At 35.9% G+C, this 17,642-nt stretch overlaps 4 protein-coding genes across 10 annotated transcripts; 3 read left to right on the forward strand and 1 right to left on the reverse strand.

The window, feature by feature from the left end:
* The first annotated feature begins 964 nt into the window (after positions 1-964).
* On the forward strand, positions 965-5,523 carry LOC120774335 (yemanuclein). 5 transcript variants are annotated; one of them, XM_040103905.1, is made up of 9 exons: positions 965-1,595; positions 1,651-1,986; positions 2,047-2,256; positions 2,322-3,063; positions 3,126-3,270; positions 3,337-3,573; positions 3,643-3,714; positions 3,769-4,939; positions 5,032-5,523. In XM_040103905.1, the coding sequence occupies exons 2-9, from the start codon at positions 1,678-1,680 to the stop codon at positions 5,101-5,103; spliced, it is 2,958 nt and encodes a 985-aa protein (XP_039959839.1). In that variant the 5' UTR covers positions 965-1,595; positions 1,651-1,677; the 3' UTR covers positions 5,104-5,523. The 5 variants fall into 5 exon arrangements, with proteins under 5 accessions (XP_039959839.1, XP_039959849.1, XP_039959859.1 ...); XM_040103915.1 differs by having other exon boundaries at positions 965-1,381; positions 1,573-1,986; XM_040103925.1 differs by having other exon boundaries at positions 965-1,278; positions 1,573-1,986.
* A 1,667-nt stretch (positions 5,524-7,190) lies between these two features.
* Positions 7,191-9,387, forward strand: LOC120782837 (beclin 1-associated autophagy-related key regulator). The gene is made up of 4 exons (XM_040115362.1): positions 7,191-7,775; positions 7,841-8,620; positions 8,691-8,959; positions 9,012-9,387. The coding sequence occupies exons 1-4, from the start codon at positions 7,522-7,524 to the stop codon at positions 9,182-9,184; spliced, it is 1,476 nt and encodes a 491-aa protein (XP_039971296.1). The 5' UTR covers positions 7,191-7,521; the 3' UTR covers positions 9,185-9,387.
* A 564-nt stretch (positions 9,388-9,951) lies between these two features.
* On the reverse strand, positions 9,952-14,140 carry LOC120778129 (pyruvate dehydrogenase E1 component subunit beta, mitochondrial). Of its 2 annotated transcripts, XM_040109844.1 has the most exons (6): positions 14,066-14,140; positions 13,772-14,006; positions 13,197-13,358; positions 10,842-11,253; positions 10,653-10,772; positions 9,952-10,582 (listed from the first exon to the last, which is right to left on the reverse strand). In XM_040109844.1, exons 2-6 carry the CDS (start codon positions 13,958-13,960, stop codon positions 10,395-10,397), a joined length of 1,071 nt encoding a protein of 356 aa, XP_039965778.1. In that variant the 5' UTR covers positions 13,961-14,006; positions 14,066-14,140; the 3' UTR covers positions 9,952-10,394. The 2 variants fall into 2 exon arrangements, with proteins under 2 accessions (XP_039965778.1, XP_039965789.1); XM_040109855.1 differs by lacking the exons at positions 9,952-10,582; positions 10,653-10,772; positions 10,842-11,253 and adding an exon at positions 11,309-11,978.
* A 298-nt stretch (positions 14,141-14,438) lies between these two features.
* On the forward strand, positions 14,439-15,783 carry LOC120766518 (uridine diphosphate glucose pyrophosphatase NUDT14-like). Of its 2 annotated transcripts, none has more exons than XM_040092085.1 (4): positions 14,439-14,599; positions 14,762-15,007; positions 15,089-15,299; positions 15,358-15,783. In XM_040092085.1, the coding sequence occupies exons 2-4, from the start codon at positions 14,815-14,817 to the stop codon at positions 15,602-15,604; spliced, it is 651 nt and encodes a 216-aa protein (XP_039948019.1). In that variant the 5' UTR covers positions 14,439-14,599; positions 14,762-14,814; the 3' UTR covers positions 15,605-15,783. The 2 variants fall into 2 exon arrangements, with proteins under 2 accessions (XP_039948019.1, XP_039948020.1); XM_040092086.1 differs by having other exon boundaries at positions 14,767-15,007.
* The last annotated feature ends 1,859 nt before the right edge of the window (positions 15,784-17,642 follow it).

A 17,642-nucleotide genomic window follows, 5' to 3' on the forward strand; every position in this document is an offset into this window, starting at 1 on the left:
TTATATCCTCCAATTTTCCATAATTGGGACTATTTCTAATTGAGATATTCAGTGTTTATTTGGAATCTCGCATTTATGTTTATACTTCTGACGTTTCTATTATAAAATTGATGTTTAGTTGAGTGACTACAGTAACGTGATCACTTACTACCTGAGTGTGCATCCTTTCCGAAAGAAACATTTATATTTGGTATAGCAGGTAACGCATATAGTCACAGTATTTGTTGAGATAGCGGCAGTCCAACATACTGCGGAATGACCTTGATCAGCCACTTACATGGATACAGTTTTATCGGGAACGGATGGACAACTTCTTCGTTATTGATTAATATTTTTTTGATCCCAATTTTAATTAATAAAAACGCCCCTTACTACTAAAGAAACCACTTCCCATAACTGCTACAAACAATATTTCTGCGTATCTCATGTAAATTATAATGTGGCTCTATTGATACTTTTAACTTTCGGAAAGGTTTGTTTTATTTGTTAACTTCACAAATACTTATTTTCGAAAAAATTACATACTTTCGAACTAACTTAAAATAGTGTCATTCATTTCAAAACATTTAGCTTGCTCCATTTCTGGCAGCTCTCTGGTGAATGCATATTTGTGAAATTGCATTTGGTTGACATTCGCAAAATGTCAAAGTAATTGAATATTTGCATTTGGACGATATTTAGTATTTTCGCAGCATAGAGTTGCAATTATTATTCCTAAATTGTTTACAGTCATTTGAATATATAAGATCACTTACTTAAAATTATTTGTTTAAATAATTCCACCTTTAATTTATTATTAGTTTGATTATCAATATTGTTTCATTGAAAACCGTATTTGGCTTTAACTGCATATATATATAGCGCTTCCTTTAGTAATAATATTTGTTACTTTCTGAAAAGAGTTTCGGTTGCATTTTACAAAAAGTAGTATTTTATATTTTACATTTTACCAAATCAACCGCGAAATGGAATAAGGAGAATGAAAGACTTTTGTGGATGCTCCAAAATAACAAAATGCAAAAATTGAACCGATTGAAAAATTAGCAAATTTGCATAATTGCAAACTGTGAGTGATAAATAATCTGCACTTTATCGAAAATAAATAGTTTTGTTATTAAATAAAGTTGGAGAAGAAAGTGTTCAGTAAGTTACAAAGTGTGTAAAATTTTAGTCACGTCGTCGGCCTGGAGCTGCATGCAGCAGATATGTAAAAAGTATTCGCGGTAGCAGAAGCCTAAGCAGCGCCTGAAGCAGCAGCACAGTGTAGTATTGTATATTGTATGTGATATGTGGAGTAGTGTTGATTGAAGCAAGGGAACAAATAGACGAGAGAAGGTGGTGCGTGTGCTTGAGTGCGTTTACTCTTGCAATAAATGTAGTGGTAAAGCGAATAAAAGACAATTGCGCCAATGGCATAAAGAAAAGGAAAATAGTTGCATTGAAAGAAGAGAAAACATAATTTTTAAACATATTAAACAAAAAACGATTTTGTTCAACGAATTAATTAATTTTTATAAATATATTCTGTGAATGGAAAGAATAATAAAATTTTAACATTTTCCATGTACACAGGCAATGAATAGTCACGTTGTCAGGTTTGTTAATGTTGCTCACCATACTTTGGAAACTTTATAACTTTACAAATCTCTGTTGAAATAAAATAATAATTCGGTGGAAATGTCTGAAATGAAGAGAGTTTCATTTACAACTGTAAGTAGTACAACATCGGTATCCAACTTCGGAGCTGGGGGGAGCGCTGCTACCGGTGTTATAGGAACAATAAGCGGCGGTGCTTTATCAACGACTACTTCTCGTTTCGGTGTTGATTTTCTCTCTGGAGAGCCAAATCCAGATGGGATAAGCACCACGGATGCGATTTCTGATCGCAAAAATAATAAATCTATGCGGCTTACAATAGAATTGTTTCCTACAGATTCTTGCAAGTATCCCGAATTCAATTATTCCAGACTATTGCATTTAGAAAAGGTAATTTTCCATTTTCGAGTTAAAAAAGTTTAGAAAATGTATACTTATTCAATTATGTAGAAAAAGCAGAAAAAATTGAAACAAAAAACAAATGGTTTCACTGATCCGTTCAACGACAATGACGATGATGTTGCTAGAATTGCGCGGGAATTAGAAAAGAAATACGGTAGTGCGTACAGTAGCGGCCGCGGTCGTAGCAAAAAAGATGACCTCTGCGATATTGGCTTAGGATACGATGAATCTGATTCTTTTATAGATAACACAGAAGCAGTATGTGCCAAAATTTGTCATTAACCAATTATATTTAATAATTAATTTCGAATTATATTTCACAGTACGATGAAATTATTCCAGAAGAAATGGAAACAATTGAAGGTGGCTTCTACATCAATTGTGGCCCTTTGGAATTCCAAAAACTTCACAATGAATCGACGACTACGAAAACGGATGAAATTATAAAAATGCCTAATCGACCGAGAAAGCGCGTCATATCCTCATCTTCTTCGGATAGCTCGTCCAGCAGTGATGAAGATGCTGAAGAAGATGCCGATTCAGATGGTGAAGTGTCCAGTGCTGACACAGTAAAGGGCAACAAAAATGGTAGTGCCATATCGCATCCTGAGGAAAAACGTCCCCGCGCCAATTCAAATGCTAATCCGACAAAAAAACCAAAGACCAACCCGGAGTGTAATACTAAGAAGGGGAAAAATGTCAAAAATTCTGGAATCGGTACTTCGTCTACGTCGAATTCACCCAAACCATCGTCGGTGGGTTCTGATTCAGAAAAAGAGCGCGGTCGGCAAAAAGTTGTAAAGACAACAACAATCAAGGACATGCTCAAAGCAAAACGTGACAATTTCCTTAAAATGCAAGAAGGCGGAAATGGTAGTCGACAAAGCGGCAACTCTGAAGCAAAAGCAATTAACGGCGAATTAAAAGGAACTGCTAGTAAATCATCCGATGAAGACGATTCTTCAACTAGTGGCGAATCGGACGAATCCAGTGATGACAGTGACTCCCACGATAGCGAACCACAAGAGAAGAAAGTGAAAAATAGCGTTGGAGAAAGCACAGAAAGTATGTTACAAATTAAATAACCAAATTAATTTCCTTTGAAATAATCAAAATGTATATTTTAGAGTTGCGCACCAGCGATACTAAGCTTCCAGACATCGAAGCTGAAATAATTGCGGATGTTCAACAGTTTAAGGAAATCGTAAAAATGAAGAATATGACTGGTAAACGTTTCCAGTTTGACGACTCGCTAGTCGAAGTCTTTTTAAAGTAAGTTCAAACTCAGTATATGTATATTGAAGAGAAAATAGTTTTATATATGTAAATTATATTTAGAATCGATGAGGCATTGTTATGCATCGAAAAGAATCATAGAAACATGGTTTTTGCACACTTGGAGTATCATCTCATTCTGCCTAAATACTTCTTCTTGCGTAAAGCGAAACAGCTGCGCATTAAGGAAGAAAAAATGAAAAGCAAAAGAGCTCTTTGTAAATTACGTAAGGCCATCATTGAAGCAATGCCCGGCGTTATTGCGAATTTCGAAGCAGAAATACGGAAACAAGCTGAAATGTAAGAAAAATATAATATCCTTTCTATCAATCTTGAACGATCTTATATAACAGTTAAATCATATTTCAGCGCCATCAATACGAATGCTGAGCATCCACCAAAATTGCCAAAAAAGAAATTCCCATGGAATACCAATTTACGGTAAGTAATCCTTTCCAAAAATCATAATACTCAATTAATATTATGGTATTCTAGAAACTTACTCTACGACGTTTATCAAGTACGTTGGACTTCGTATCCTGTGCTGGGCACACGAAAAGAGACTCTTGAGGATTTCATCAATGTATTTTTGCGGGAAAAGGTCGTGGAACTGTGGCCAAAAGATTGGATGCGTCTCGAAGAACTCCAACGAGAGATTGAAAAACGCAAAACGGCAGCGAAAAAGGCAAAAGAGAAAAAGAAAGAAAAAGACAACGGTAGCAATTCCAACTCGGGAAGCTCCACAGTGGCAAATATCACTGCTGGTTCGGGTGCTACCAGCGGTGGTACACAAAATGCGGCAGCCACTAACGCATATATGAAACAGTTTGAGGAATTCGCTACAGGCAGTCGTAGCTCTTTCGCGAACTCCGACACGGAATCTGTAGCAAGTAGTAGCGCCTCGAATAGTCTAAAGCGCAAGAATGGTGGAAAAGGTGCTACCAAGGCAGCAAAACCGCAAACACAAAGTAATATATCCAGTACAAGCAGCACCTACGATCACAACAAAAAGCCACAATTGCCACAGCAGCCACCCTCCTTTACTCCTGCTACAACAAATTTAGAATTTGGTGTGCAAAACGTTTTGAACAGCAATACCGCCATCACCTCAGCTAAAGCATCTAGCGCCATTCTACCACCGTTACCGATCCCAACCAGCGTCAATCCGTCGACAACTATGTCATCTCAATCTAAACATTCCAAATCTGGGGAGACAAACGTACAAGTTATAGATTTAGATAACTACCGTTGTCCCAGCGATATATTGTTGACGTCACAACATATATTGCGGCCGGGCAATAGTAACACCACAACAACGGCAATGCCCAACACAAAAACTGCCTTAGTGCTAAATGCACCAAATCGACGGGAGAGCAGTAGTGAATCCGATGGCGTGGAGATCGTTAGTATCTACCCCGCTACCGTTAGGGCACAGGTGGGCCCGTCACAAAAACAGCGTTACAAGAAAAATGCAGCTTCAAACTACTCGGTGGACAACATGAAAGTGAATGTATTCCAATCCGGTTCGTCCACCATAACAAACAATAATAATAATAGTAACACGAACAACAATAATAGTCAAGTCATCAAGAGTAAACAAATAGATTCGTTGGGCGGAGTTTCAAATTTTGAAAAGCAAGCTGTTCGAACATTTAAGGATCTCGGGGTAAGGCAATAATTTTATATAAAAATAAACGATTTTTTTTTTTTAATTATAACCGTTTTTTATTTATTAATTCCGAAATTGTAATATTTTAGGATTTGCAAAAACAAAAGACTAATCTAACATCATCACAAAATGGGTCGAAAAAAGATCACTGCGCTCAATGACCCGCAGTAGTATTTGATGTAGCCGATTTAAGCAATATTTCGGCAGCAGCGCTTTCGTGTTTCGCGCAAGCGCAGTCTGTTGCGAGCGAGGGATTCTTAACGACTAACACTGTAACTGGTGTGACTATGGGCAAGCACCCATTTGGCGCTTTGCCACCACTGCCATTATTTTTACCAACACATATGGAAGTTCCACAACTACCACCACCACCACCGTCGTCTGCCTCGGCAAATGTGCCAGTAGCGTTGATACAACCGCCTTTACCTACAACATCTCCGCCGTCGTCATCAACGCTGCCACCAACAAGCCAACAATCAACAGATTCGCAGCAAATACAGTCGCGAATTAGATTTTAGTATTTACATAAATGCAACTAAAGTAGAGCAACAACATAAAATACAAAGAACTAAACTCTTTTAGACGAAAAATTGTTTTGCTACCTTTGCAAAAGCGCATTTGCATAATACTTACATATGTATGTATGTATGCGGACGTCGATTGAGCAGATGGCGATATTAAATTGGAGCATGTGTAATATTTTGTAATTCAAATAGCGATTGTAATCGGCACACATGTATCTTCAGCCAACAATTATGTATTCGTTAGGTCTCCTTTTCAACGGCAGTTCGATGATCACTTAATTTATTTATATCATTAGTTACTGTTTTTTTGCAATTATCAGACAATATGCAAAGAATCCATTCTACATACATACAAACGTATACATAGCATTTAAGCATGCGTTTTTTGCTATTTTTAAGTTAAATTTAATCTAATCAACTAGTTTGCGCTAATTGTGTTAATTTCGGTTTAGCCCTGCTATATTTTGCATTTGTACTAGTTTTTCATTGCCCCTATTATTTTCGTATTTTCAAATTATATTATAGTTGTAATAAATTATTTGGGCAGCGATTATTAAATAAAATATTTTCTACCATAAATTATGCAGCAAAAATTGTGGAGAAATATTGCTTTCTACTTTAAATGTCTACATATATGGATCCAAAGGGTCCAGTCTAGTACATGGATCATTCGATTTGATTTTAACGACTGCAAAAAGTTTAATTACCGAATAAAAGCAAATTATATAAAAAAAATTGTTTTCGCATTTTCTAATTTATTGGAGGTTATTCATACATACATACTTACGTATGTATATCCTACCTTATTAAGCTGTTTTCTGTAAATTACCGTGCAACCGCTTTCTTTGGAAAATAAAACACAATGCAATTGCATGTGCTAAATATATTTAATATGTGCAATGATTTATTTGAATAAATTCTAAATATTTTTAATACAATACAAGTTTACATAAATTTATTAAGAAATATCCATGTCCATATCTAAATGATGGGTAATTCCAAGCCGTTTGAATATATGTACAAATATATGTACGTTTTAGCATTTGTTTTTATGCCTTCGCCTTCTTTTTTCGCACGGGTTGTGGCCTGAAGTTAAAAAGATAGGTTTATAATCCTCATTTAGTGATTTTAAGTGACAAATGTTCCATTATTTGAATAGGTGCACAGTGTTTGAAGAAATAATGTAAGTATACCAAGTTATTAAGAGTAAAAGTATTGCTGTCCAAAAATTAAACAGTTGCATTAAATTTTACACCAGCAAATCAATTCCGTTTCACAAAAAAACTTACGCCACCCTGTAGATACGTACTCCTAACAATTAAAAACACCCTTTGCTTTGTACTATCATATGGCATTTTTACCAGCTGATAACACATGTAAACATAAATAATACTTAACTGTGCTGTCCACGATAAAGGTCATAACTTAATATCTCTTAGTTTTGAATTTTCCGCTTGAGAAAGACCTCACTATCAATAAATATCTCAGAGTACAATATTAATTTTAACTAAAGTGAATTTACATTCTGTTTTAACTCTTATTACAACAAAATTAAAGTGTTCAGAACTCGATTTAGTAAGTAAGCTATGTACATATGTATGTATATCAAAAAACATATTTCAAAAAGTTTGACATCATCATGTAGGTACAAAGCAAACTATGCGTTTGTCCTGTGGCGATCACTTCTTAAACAACCTCTCTACCTGAAACTTGTCATTTGATTTCGCAACTCGAAAACAGACAGGCGACTGCTTAACAATTTGTGCATCTGCAACCCTGACTGTCAACTGCAATATTTGTGGAAAAAAAGACAACAAAATTTTAGCTATCAAGCCATTGAAATAAACTGTAAATACTTTGTTCAATAAAAACTTTGGAGTAGTGTTTAAGCAAAAGGAATAATAATTGAAAGTGTTGCAGCATATTCTGTAATAATATGGCAAATGCGTTAAAACAGATATACTATTACCTGTTGTGTTGAAAGAGAAAAGGAACTGTGACGCAGCGCAAAGGTAGCTGGTAGTGTTAGTTGTGGTTTTTGTGGACGACTATGTTATGGCATCTATGTCCAGAACGTCGTCCGATGAAAGCATCAACGCACCTAATTTGAGATTTCACGTGTCTAGTTCAAGTGAGGATGTTTACAGGGATTCTGCCAGTCGCACAAACCCAGAAGACATACTGGGTTTAAGGTATCGGTGCCCACTGTGCACCAAATCACAGCACCAGCATAATTTCCACTGCTGTTCATGTGTTCGCAATGGCAATATTGTTCACAGTAATGTTGCTGGTTGTACACAAAAGGAAAAGTGAGTTTCGACATATTTAACCTATACTTGTTAATATATACCATCAATGATTGTATTTCATATAGTTTATTCGAGAAACAACAAAAATATATTAAAACAAAAGGTGGTCTCAAGGATTTGAATAATCGCTATGAAAAGTATATGCGAGAGCAACGTTCCAGCGAAAACTTGCAATGTGAGATTAAGCAGAAGAAGAAAAGGATTCAACTGCTTAATAGATTAGTATCAGAGAAGCAAATGTTTTTGACGAAGCGAAAAGAGCAAAAGGATCAGTTGTCTAAAGTAAATTTCGACAAGCGTAAACAGTTGCCTAATTATCCTATAAAGGTAAAAGCTTTAGGTGACTACGTCTTCGATAGATATGAGAAGATCAATAAATTGCGGGAACGGTATACTGGTCTATTGGATAAGGTGCAGCAAGTAACACGACACGATATAAATGAACTTGTTAAATACGTATTTCCGATTTCGGAAGTTGTGTTGAAAAATGAGAAGCGCTTTAATACCGTGGTCACTGGAAAAAATGATTGTGAAACTATGGAGCAATTGGCAGATGCCAAGAATACCTCCTATATACGTGGTAAATGGGTATTTCACGGTAGTGGAATAAGCGAGATGCAATATCTTATTGTAGCGCCTTCACTGCCCGCTAATGGCGATTATACAGCTTACTTAGATTGGTTATCCGATAACAAGGACGATGTACCGAAGAATGAAGGTAATCAAGTTGCACCGAGTCGCACCAGCGCATTCCGCATCATTGGCGCACTTACGTACACAACGCAACTGACAGAGCTTCTGAGTTTCTACCTGAATGTGCGATTGCCATTTAAAGTGTCGTATAGGTAAGAGAAATCACAACTTTCGGAAATGTACATATTCTAAACATATGCTTATTATATATGTAAATTACAGTGACTTTTGCCGTAAACTCAACGAAGAGCAATTTTTGCGCAAAGTATCGCGTTTAAATTCAAATATCATGTACCTCGCATATACACAACAGGTGCAATTACGAAACCTGAATGAAAATCACACATTGGAAAACGTTTTGGCCATTTTGGATGTAGAGAAGAGCAATTTAGGACGCCATGGATTCTATGAAATATCGAATGCACCTTTAATGAAATCGGTGGATTCTTTGCTTAAGGGTATTGAAACGGCGACTGAATCAGAATCGGAAGGTGAGATTGACACAATTTTTATGTTTGAAATACATTATAAAATGTTTTGCAGATGAAAATTCTTTACGCTCGGGTTGGGAGGCAGTACCGAATTTCCCAAATGAGCAAGATATTGATGATTCGGATTTAGTCAGGAACGTCGCTGCACAACAATCAAGCCTTGCGGGGGGCTTATTAACTTCTGCAGCAAATCGAATAACCGAAATATTTGGATGGCGCAGATAGGACTTAAATGGTTTTTAGGGTTAATTGTGTCTACTTTTTAATAACAAAGGAAAAAATTAACCTTAATTACGAACATGGATACGAAAAGGTATCCAGATATATTTTTGTCTTTGCATACACGTACCTACACTCCTACAACACTTACATATATACATACATGACTAAAGCTAAATATAATTGATGAAAATTTATGTACCAAACAAGTTTATTACTCCTTTTGTTTGCAAATAGAGAAAATATGTAAATAGAGTAGAGCAGACGCTGTAGCTGAGCCATCCTTACCCATTGTTAAGTTAGGTTGTCTATAGAGCGGACAGCTAGACTGTTCGCACGAGAGTCGGGTCTAAGTAACCGGAACAGAATCGGACTTTTATCCGACCAAGGACCGTCAACTCGCCACCATCCCTCGAAATTACTTCAGAAATGTTTTCTGTCGCTACTACAACAACAACGGATATGACTACATCGACTCGGTTTCTCACCTTGATCATTTATATATATACATTATAGGTTCTCCAACGTTTATTTTGAGTGTTACAAACATCACCCTCTTCAGTGCATAAAAATCGCGTCCTGACACCACGTTGACTGATTTCTAACCTTTAGTGACGTATTCTAAGCCACCGTATCACAATATTGCCCACAGTTTAACGAAAAAAAAATCCTAAATTCAGTATTCATAATAGGTTTTATTTGAAATTTGATTTGCTGACCGTTTTACCTTATGAGAATCGATAATTGCTTTATTTTTTGTTTTTAACTAAAAATTGTTTTATTAATAATCACAAATTACGTGCGTGCTCACCCACGTACTTTGCTCATACTTTAAATGTATACATATGGCAGGTATGTAGCACAACGTTGTTCGTTAATGGATTAGCCTCCCAATGAAGTGTGCCTACCAATTAATGAAATATGCTTTCAATTTTAGACAAATCGCCGAATTCCAAATTTTCTGAACATTTAATATGCAACTACTCTGAGCAGCTTCAATTTAGCTGAGCGGTAAAAAATAAAAGACTTTTGACTTATCATAATGCTATCAAGTGTAAGTGTAATGTGTTGTAGTTTTACTTGAAAGTGTGAATTTGCGGCGGCTCATCAAAATATCAGCATGTCTTTTCATTAGAAACAAATAAGTTGTGGGTGATGTTGTTTGTGAATGATCGTTCGATCTGTCTAATTGAATTGTTCTAAAGTGAGTGATTTTCTACTTTTTGGGTCCAATAATTTTGGTGACAGCTTCCACGACGTTTTGCGCTTGTGGCAAGGCATTTGCTTCCAGCGTCTTTGCATAAGGCATAGGCACATCAACGCCGCATACACGCCACACGGGGGCATCTAAGTGGAAGAAGGTTTCGTCCTCCATTATGCGGGCGCATATTTCGGCGCCAACGCCTAAACACAAAATTAAAGTTTTAATTTGAGCAATTTTTAATATTTGTTTGTTATATTTCTAATATTTTACCATGTTGTGGCCAGCCTTGCTCCACTGTCACAAGGTGATGTGTCTTCTTGACGGACTGGCAAATCGTGTCCATATCTAATGGACGGATTGAACGCAAGTTGATAACCTCAGCTTCAATACCTGCGGAAAAAAATTTAAATAAAAAAACAAATACAAAAAAGTATTAAATTAAAACTCAAATCTATTCACCCTTTTTAGCCAGTTCGGCGGCAGCTGCTAATGTGGTTTCAACAGCTCTTGAGTGCGCCACCAAAGTTATATGATTGCCAGGCTTCATGATTTTAGCCTTACCAATGGGCAATACAAAGTCTTTGTCCAATACCTTATCCTCCACTGGGTAGGCAACACCGTACAGCATTTCATTTTCTAGGAAAACCACTGGATCGGGATCGCGAATGGCAGCTTTAAGTAAGCCACGTGCATCCTCACTGTCGTAAGGTGATATAACCTTCAAACCGGGACAGTGTGCGTACCAGGCAGCAAAACATTGGGAATGTTGAGCTGCCACACCAGCAGCAGCACCGTTAGGACCACGAAAAACTATTGGCACGTTGACCATACCGGCAGACATGTAAAATGTTTTTGCCGCGGAGTTTATTACCTTTTGTTTAAGAAGAAAGTGTTTTTGAAATTCAAATGAAAACTCACGCACAATATGTCATGCACGATGATGTTTGTGTTATTTCAAATTTATTTGCACATAATACCAATGAAATACCAACACTTCTCTCAAATACAAATTCATTAACCCTAATTATTTATGAACAACTTTCATTTAATGCCTAACTTCTCTTTGATGATAAACGCAGGCAAGCGGCGTCCCTTCCAGTAGCGTGGTAATGGATTCTCGTTTGCCTTGCGCAATTGCTCCTCGACGTACTGTTCGGCGTTAAATGCTTCACCCGCTTTTACTTGCGCTATTAACTTGGCTTGGAATGCCTTCTCTTTACGCATCTCACGGCGTTGACGCACCTTGGCCCATTCAAATTTCATCTTACGACGCAATTTCTTCAACTTGTGTTTCTTCATTTTACGGCGACGTATTACAATGAGACGTGCCGCTTCCATTTTGCCATTGTTAATGGCCGGCGCTTGAATTTCGTGCATCGTTGTAGGTTCATCAAGTATATCGTTGATTTCATTCAACCATTTCTGACGTGGGCTTTCGATAATTTCATGATGACTAGGCAAATCACCTATCGAAGTTGGTTTCTTTGGCTGCAGCATGGAAGAATGACTAATATGGTAAGGACGAAAGCCCTCGCTGTTGTGGGCCTTTAAACTGTTTAATGAGTCAGGGTGTGTTTGGCTTGACATTAAGTTCACCTGTGCATAATTGGATAACATGGGTTAATTAGATATTAAGAATTCTTTACATTTTTTCTTTAGGTTTAATATAACTTGAATGCGATTTAAAAGTACGGTAATATCTTAACCCATATTATCCGATTACAAAAATTGTTCATAGACTATAAAAAAATTGAAAAATGAAAGTGTTGGTATTTCACAGCGAAAGTAATGCCTAATGAGGATGATAAAAGTATGATGAGATAACTAAAAAAAGCGTATGTATGATTGAAAGGTGATAGATAGCGGTAAATTATTTTGCAAATATTACAATTACTTTAATATTCTTTCAATAAAATTAATAATAGCCTTTGGCGTTAATTTACCTAAACAGATACAGTTTACAAAAAAAAAACTTGTATAACGGGATGTTTTGACTTTGAGCTAGCTGACTTATCTACTAAACTATTTAAGGTTTTGAGTTGCATCCAAAAGTAAGAGAAAGGCTCTTTTTAATAATCAGCATGATTTATGACAATTACTGTGTTACTTCGGAGCGTGGTTTCTCCTACGGGGAAAACTTTTAATCCATATTAAAAAAAAAAACTTTTTTTTTGTTTTTCTCATGAATTTCTTGAAATAGTTTAAAGATAAGTCACTTAACAGTCAAAACATCTCTCTGTACAAAGTCTTTCGTATTGTTTATTGCACAAATTTATTCCAGATAATATGAGTTAATATGAATAATTAGTTATTTGACGTTTAAAACTTATTTGATATAATTAAACAATTTTCAACATTACATATTTAATTATGCTAGGCCTTCCTGTATTTATCGATATCTGTATAACAATGGTATAAGACACTTTTCTGTCTTGTGTTTCCAATTTATTAACAGATGTAAGGTGGTACAGATTTAAGCTGCCTTCAAACAGCAAAAAACTAAATATGTTCCCAAGCAAAGAATATTTTTTCATAAAATTGTTAAAAAATAATATAATTGGAGATTGAAAATAATTTTGTGAATGTAAAGAGGCGAAAATAATGCTATAACCCCAATAATATACCAATTGTTTGTTTTAAAATAATAAGGAACAAATTCCTATAGATAATTTTTGATATTTGCATATTAGAAGGGTACTAGGTCATTTATGGCAAACATGAATATATCTCCAATGTAAAAAATACAAATTTATAAGAATTCGCATTCGTATTATTTTATGAAACAAATGTTTATCTAACTAGTTCCATACTTACATGATCAATAGCTTGCATGGAAAAGTTAAAGGTCATGAATTCGCAAATTGGTCGCAAGCCAGCCATGGCAGCCCCCACAGCAATACCGGCAAAACCCATTTCTGTAATAGGTGTGTCTACTACGCGGTGATCACCATATTTCTTCCAAAGGCCTCGAGACACCTGTGGCGGGAAAATAAACGAATTAACATTAAACCAAAAATCTATGATTAAAAAAGTATAGTAGGTGTAAACAATAGTGATGCTGCTTATCAGTAGATACGAAGCTTTTGGCACGCTGCTAACAGATAAGAACGCATGATTTTTTTTAAATGTCTAAACGACAGTCGTTGTATGACCTTCCGTTGTGTCTTAAAATCGTCTTAATAGTAATGTATAAGTATAGCTTACATAGTTTTGAAACTAATGACTTTAATTCTTACGTATGCTGTTCACTGCGCGTGCTCTTATCGACAACTATCCATAAATTTGTCAGCTGTCTTGTTCACTATACACATTTATAACTTATACGCTTTACGTAATCATGCAGATGTTGACCACGTCGATTCGGATGAAGGCATAAACTTATGATTTACCTTATAAGCACCATCGTATTGAGCGACCTCTTCACCCATTAGAAATACACGGTCGTCGCGTGCCATTTCTTCATCCAAGGCGGTGTTTAAAGCTTCACGTACGGTAATCTGCTTTGCCGCAAGGGTTTTGGGTGACGTTGAGAAAGCACGGCGTGCAACGTTCGAAAATATCACTTTTACAGGCTGCATTTTCGAAAGATTTTCGTTTTTTCTTTTATTTCACTTGGTCGTTGTCCTGCAAAAAATTACAGATCAGTTAAATCACAAGTTGTATAATTATTCCTTAAAAATTACAATTTTTAGCGTGCACAGAATAGTTAACGTAATGCCTGACGGCAGTAGAGAAAAACTTCTGACAATTGGCAAGGAAAGTGTAAAAGCAAAACGAAAATAATTTCTAACAGAAACGTCAAATGTCAGCCTTGACACTGCTACATTGCCATATGCAAATAATTGCTGTTCATGTTCTAAGGGTTTTTAAACATTTAATAAAGATTTACTTTATATATAATTAAACGCAAGTTTTATAAATATTCCATTTTATATGCAATATTTGCATATACAAATTATTTGTAATATTTGAGACAAAACATTTAGTAGTTCAAACCAAATTTTTTCCTAGTGTAATCAGCTGACTGTTTGACAAACCCGGTGTTTATATTCAAAAAAGCAAAACGAGATAAACTATTCGAATAATTTTTATGTAACATTGACTTAAATTAAGGCAAGCTTTAAATTGGTTGTGCGGTGCTAATAGTTTAAACGACACGTTTTGGCTTCTCTCGGTCTATAACATTTTTACACGTTCAACGCACTATAGTTTCGTAGGTAAATAATTTACATAAACATTCGTGCTTTATATGCAAAAATTTCATACGCAAAGTCATATTATAAAGCAAAAACAGTTGGAAGAAAGTCGATTCTAAATTCTTATCAAAGTTCAAACTTTTGTTTTACTCTTATCTCAAATTGTTCTCTATTTTTACTTAGTATAGCAAGAGCGGAGTGTGCTTCTGCAAAAATTCAATAGTTTTTTGGATAAAATGGAAAACATAACAAAAATGTGGATGGGCCCACTGCCAGCGGATTCACCTTACGTGAAACCATTTAGACTATACTATGTGCAGAATGGAGTTGAAAAGAATTGGGATTTATTAAAAGTTCATGATAGTGTTGCTGTAATTTTGTTCAACACGACACGACGAGTTCTCATTTTCGTTCGTCAATTTCGACCAGGTTTGTAGTACTTTTGATTTTACAAAATATACTTTTTTTAGTGAAATAGTACAGTGAATTTCTGTATATTCTGTTCTTAAGCCGTCTTCCATAGCGTCGTTACCTCAAGCGGAAGTAATGTTGGTGAAGTAGATTTACAGAAATTTCCTCCGAAAATCGGAGTCACATTGGAACTGTGTGCAGGTATTGTGGATAAAAACAAGAGTTGGAGTGAGATTGCTCGGGAAGAGGTGCTAGAGGAGTGCGGCTATGACGTGGCTGTTGAACGTATTGAGGAAGTCATGACCTACAGGTAGTTATGACAGTTTATGTAAAATTTTCGAACTTATTTATAAATTTAAATATGGTAGGTCGGGTGTAGGCTCTTCTGGCGCATTACAGGTGCTGTATTATTGCGAAGTTACGGATGATGATCGGGCTACTAAGGGTGGTGGTGTAGATGGTGAGATGATTGATGTGGTTGAGTATACAATTGAGGAATCTAGAGATTTGATGAAGCAAGGGTCAAAGATAAATAGTCCACCCAGTTGTCTCTTAGGTATCAGTTGGTTTTTAATGAATAAAGCACCAAAGATTGTATGCCCTAGTAAATATTGAATTGAAGCATAGAATGAGAATAAAAAACAACAATCAAAAAATGCAAAACATTAGATCTGCCGGATTGTATAGAATTTGTTAAATTCCACAAAATATATTATAATTAAATACAACTTATGTATATACAGATATAACTTAAATTTTATCTTTAATTCAGTCATTTGAAGGCTATTATGAATCAAGGCTATTATATATCAAAAAGACATTATTTATACACTATTGGGTTCTTTGAGAACCCAGTTCCGGTAACAAACTGGAATTGAAATCTCACAAACTTGTTATTATAGTAGATATGTATGTGTTTTAAAAAGTATTTGTTTAATTTTTTTGGTATAATTTCTCTGTGCTATATATAAGGTTCCTTTGTCATCTAAAGATTATGGGCTGTTCAGTAAATATAATTAAAATCCAAATAAATAATTATAAATTGTACAGAAAGTTCTACTATATTTTATAAAGTCTCATTTTAGGAAAGTTTATTTTCTATTTATGTATGTATGCATTATCTACTTTGAATATATGGAATCAGTTAAATTAGATGGAGATATTGCTAAAGTTGAAGGAAAGTACTAAAACAGAAAATTTGACATCCTTGAATCAGTGAACTTTTGGAAGCAACATTTCGCGACATTTAAATGGAAGCAATAAAAATTCTAAGAATTAAGCCTTTGAAAACTTAAATACCAGCCGCCTATGCGGATCGTTCCGACTGTCAACAACCCCAAGACTTTAAACGTTACACTTGAGTGCATGTGCTCCTTCATTCCGCATACGATACCAATTATTGCCAAAGTACAGCAAAATCCTGAAGTCTCTAGCCGGCAGCACCTAAGGAAAACACAAAGAAATCTTCTTTCCACCCATCGAACACCTACAGAGAAAGACTGCATTCTTTTGGTGAAAGAACACAATGCACTCCTCTCCAAGCTATCTCTTTGAATGTGCTATGAATCCCACTTATCTAACACCCTTCTCCCCATGATCCGACCCCACCGAAAGATCACGTTTACCTCCCGTTTGGTGACTTCGATTACAACCTACTTAACCCTTACCACTCAAATGGGAATTATATAACCGATACAACAACAACAACAGTTCGTAAATATTATTGTTGTTGTTGTTGTAGCGGCAGAATTCTGCCGAGTTGACAGTCCTTGGCCGGATAAAAATCCGGGTCCGTTCCGGTTACGTAGACCCGACTGTCGTGGGAACGGGTTCGTAAACCCGTAGTAATAAATAATAATAGTTCGTAAATATTATTATTAACCGCTATTATGACAATCGGGTCTATCTAATAGGTGCGAACTTGGATATTTAATCAGCTAAGGATTAAAAGCTCGGCAGCGTGCCTTCAAATTACTTCCAAGCTTCGGAGGCACTTGTGATATACAAATAAAGGAAAATAATAATATAATCAATATTACTTATGTTGATCTATGACTTTTTCTACTTTAAGTGTAACATTACTTGAAGGTCTTTCTATGAGCTTTCCGTTGAACTATGTCCTCAACATAGGTTTTCCATTTCAACACAGATGTGGAGCTGAATTAGGACGTTGAAGTTTCTTGCAGTCTTTTAAGTTATACATATCTTAAAAATCCTTCCACTATTGCCTACAGGGACTGCACTTTTGCGATTCCCTGTCGATATATTTCTTGAACTCAACGCCGTCGGCATGCCATGTTTATTAATTGCTGCCATAAAAGACATAAACTCAATAACGGTGCAGCAACAGGAGCAGCAGCGAATCGCCAGTGTCTGCCACCTAAAATGGCCGCGGCTAATTTAATTATCAAATATGTAGTAATAAATTCCATAGTTGAATATTTTCACACCTCCTGCAATGCGGTTAATTAACTGCCATAAATGACGCACCATACGAGCGTTACCGGCAACAATGCAAAAACAACAGCGCGGCCAAGACCAGCGGCAAACGGAAACTGCAAACTGCAGTCGGCGGTCGACGGTCGTCCTCTATTTGGGATTAGTTTTGCGCTAAAAAGTCGTTCGCTAAGTCGAAAGAAAAGTGTTTCTGCAT

This window comes from Bactrocera tryoni, chromosome 1 (genome assembly GCF_016617805.1).
Source record: "Bactrocera tryoni isolate S06 chromosome 1, CSIRO_BtryS06_freeze2, whole genome shotgun sequence".
Taxonomy (NCBI): domain Eukaryota; kingdom Metazoa; phylum Arthropoda; class Insecta; order Diptera; family Tephritidae; genus Bactrocera; species Bactrocera tryoni.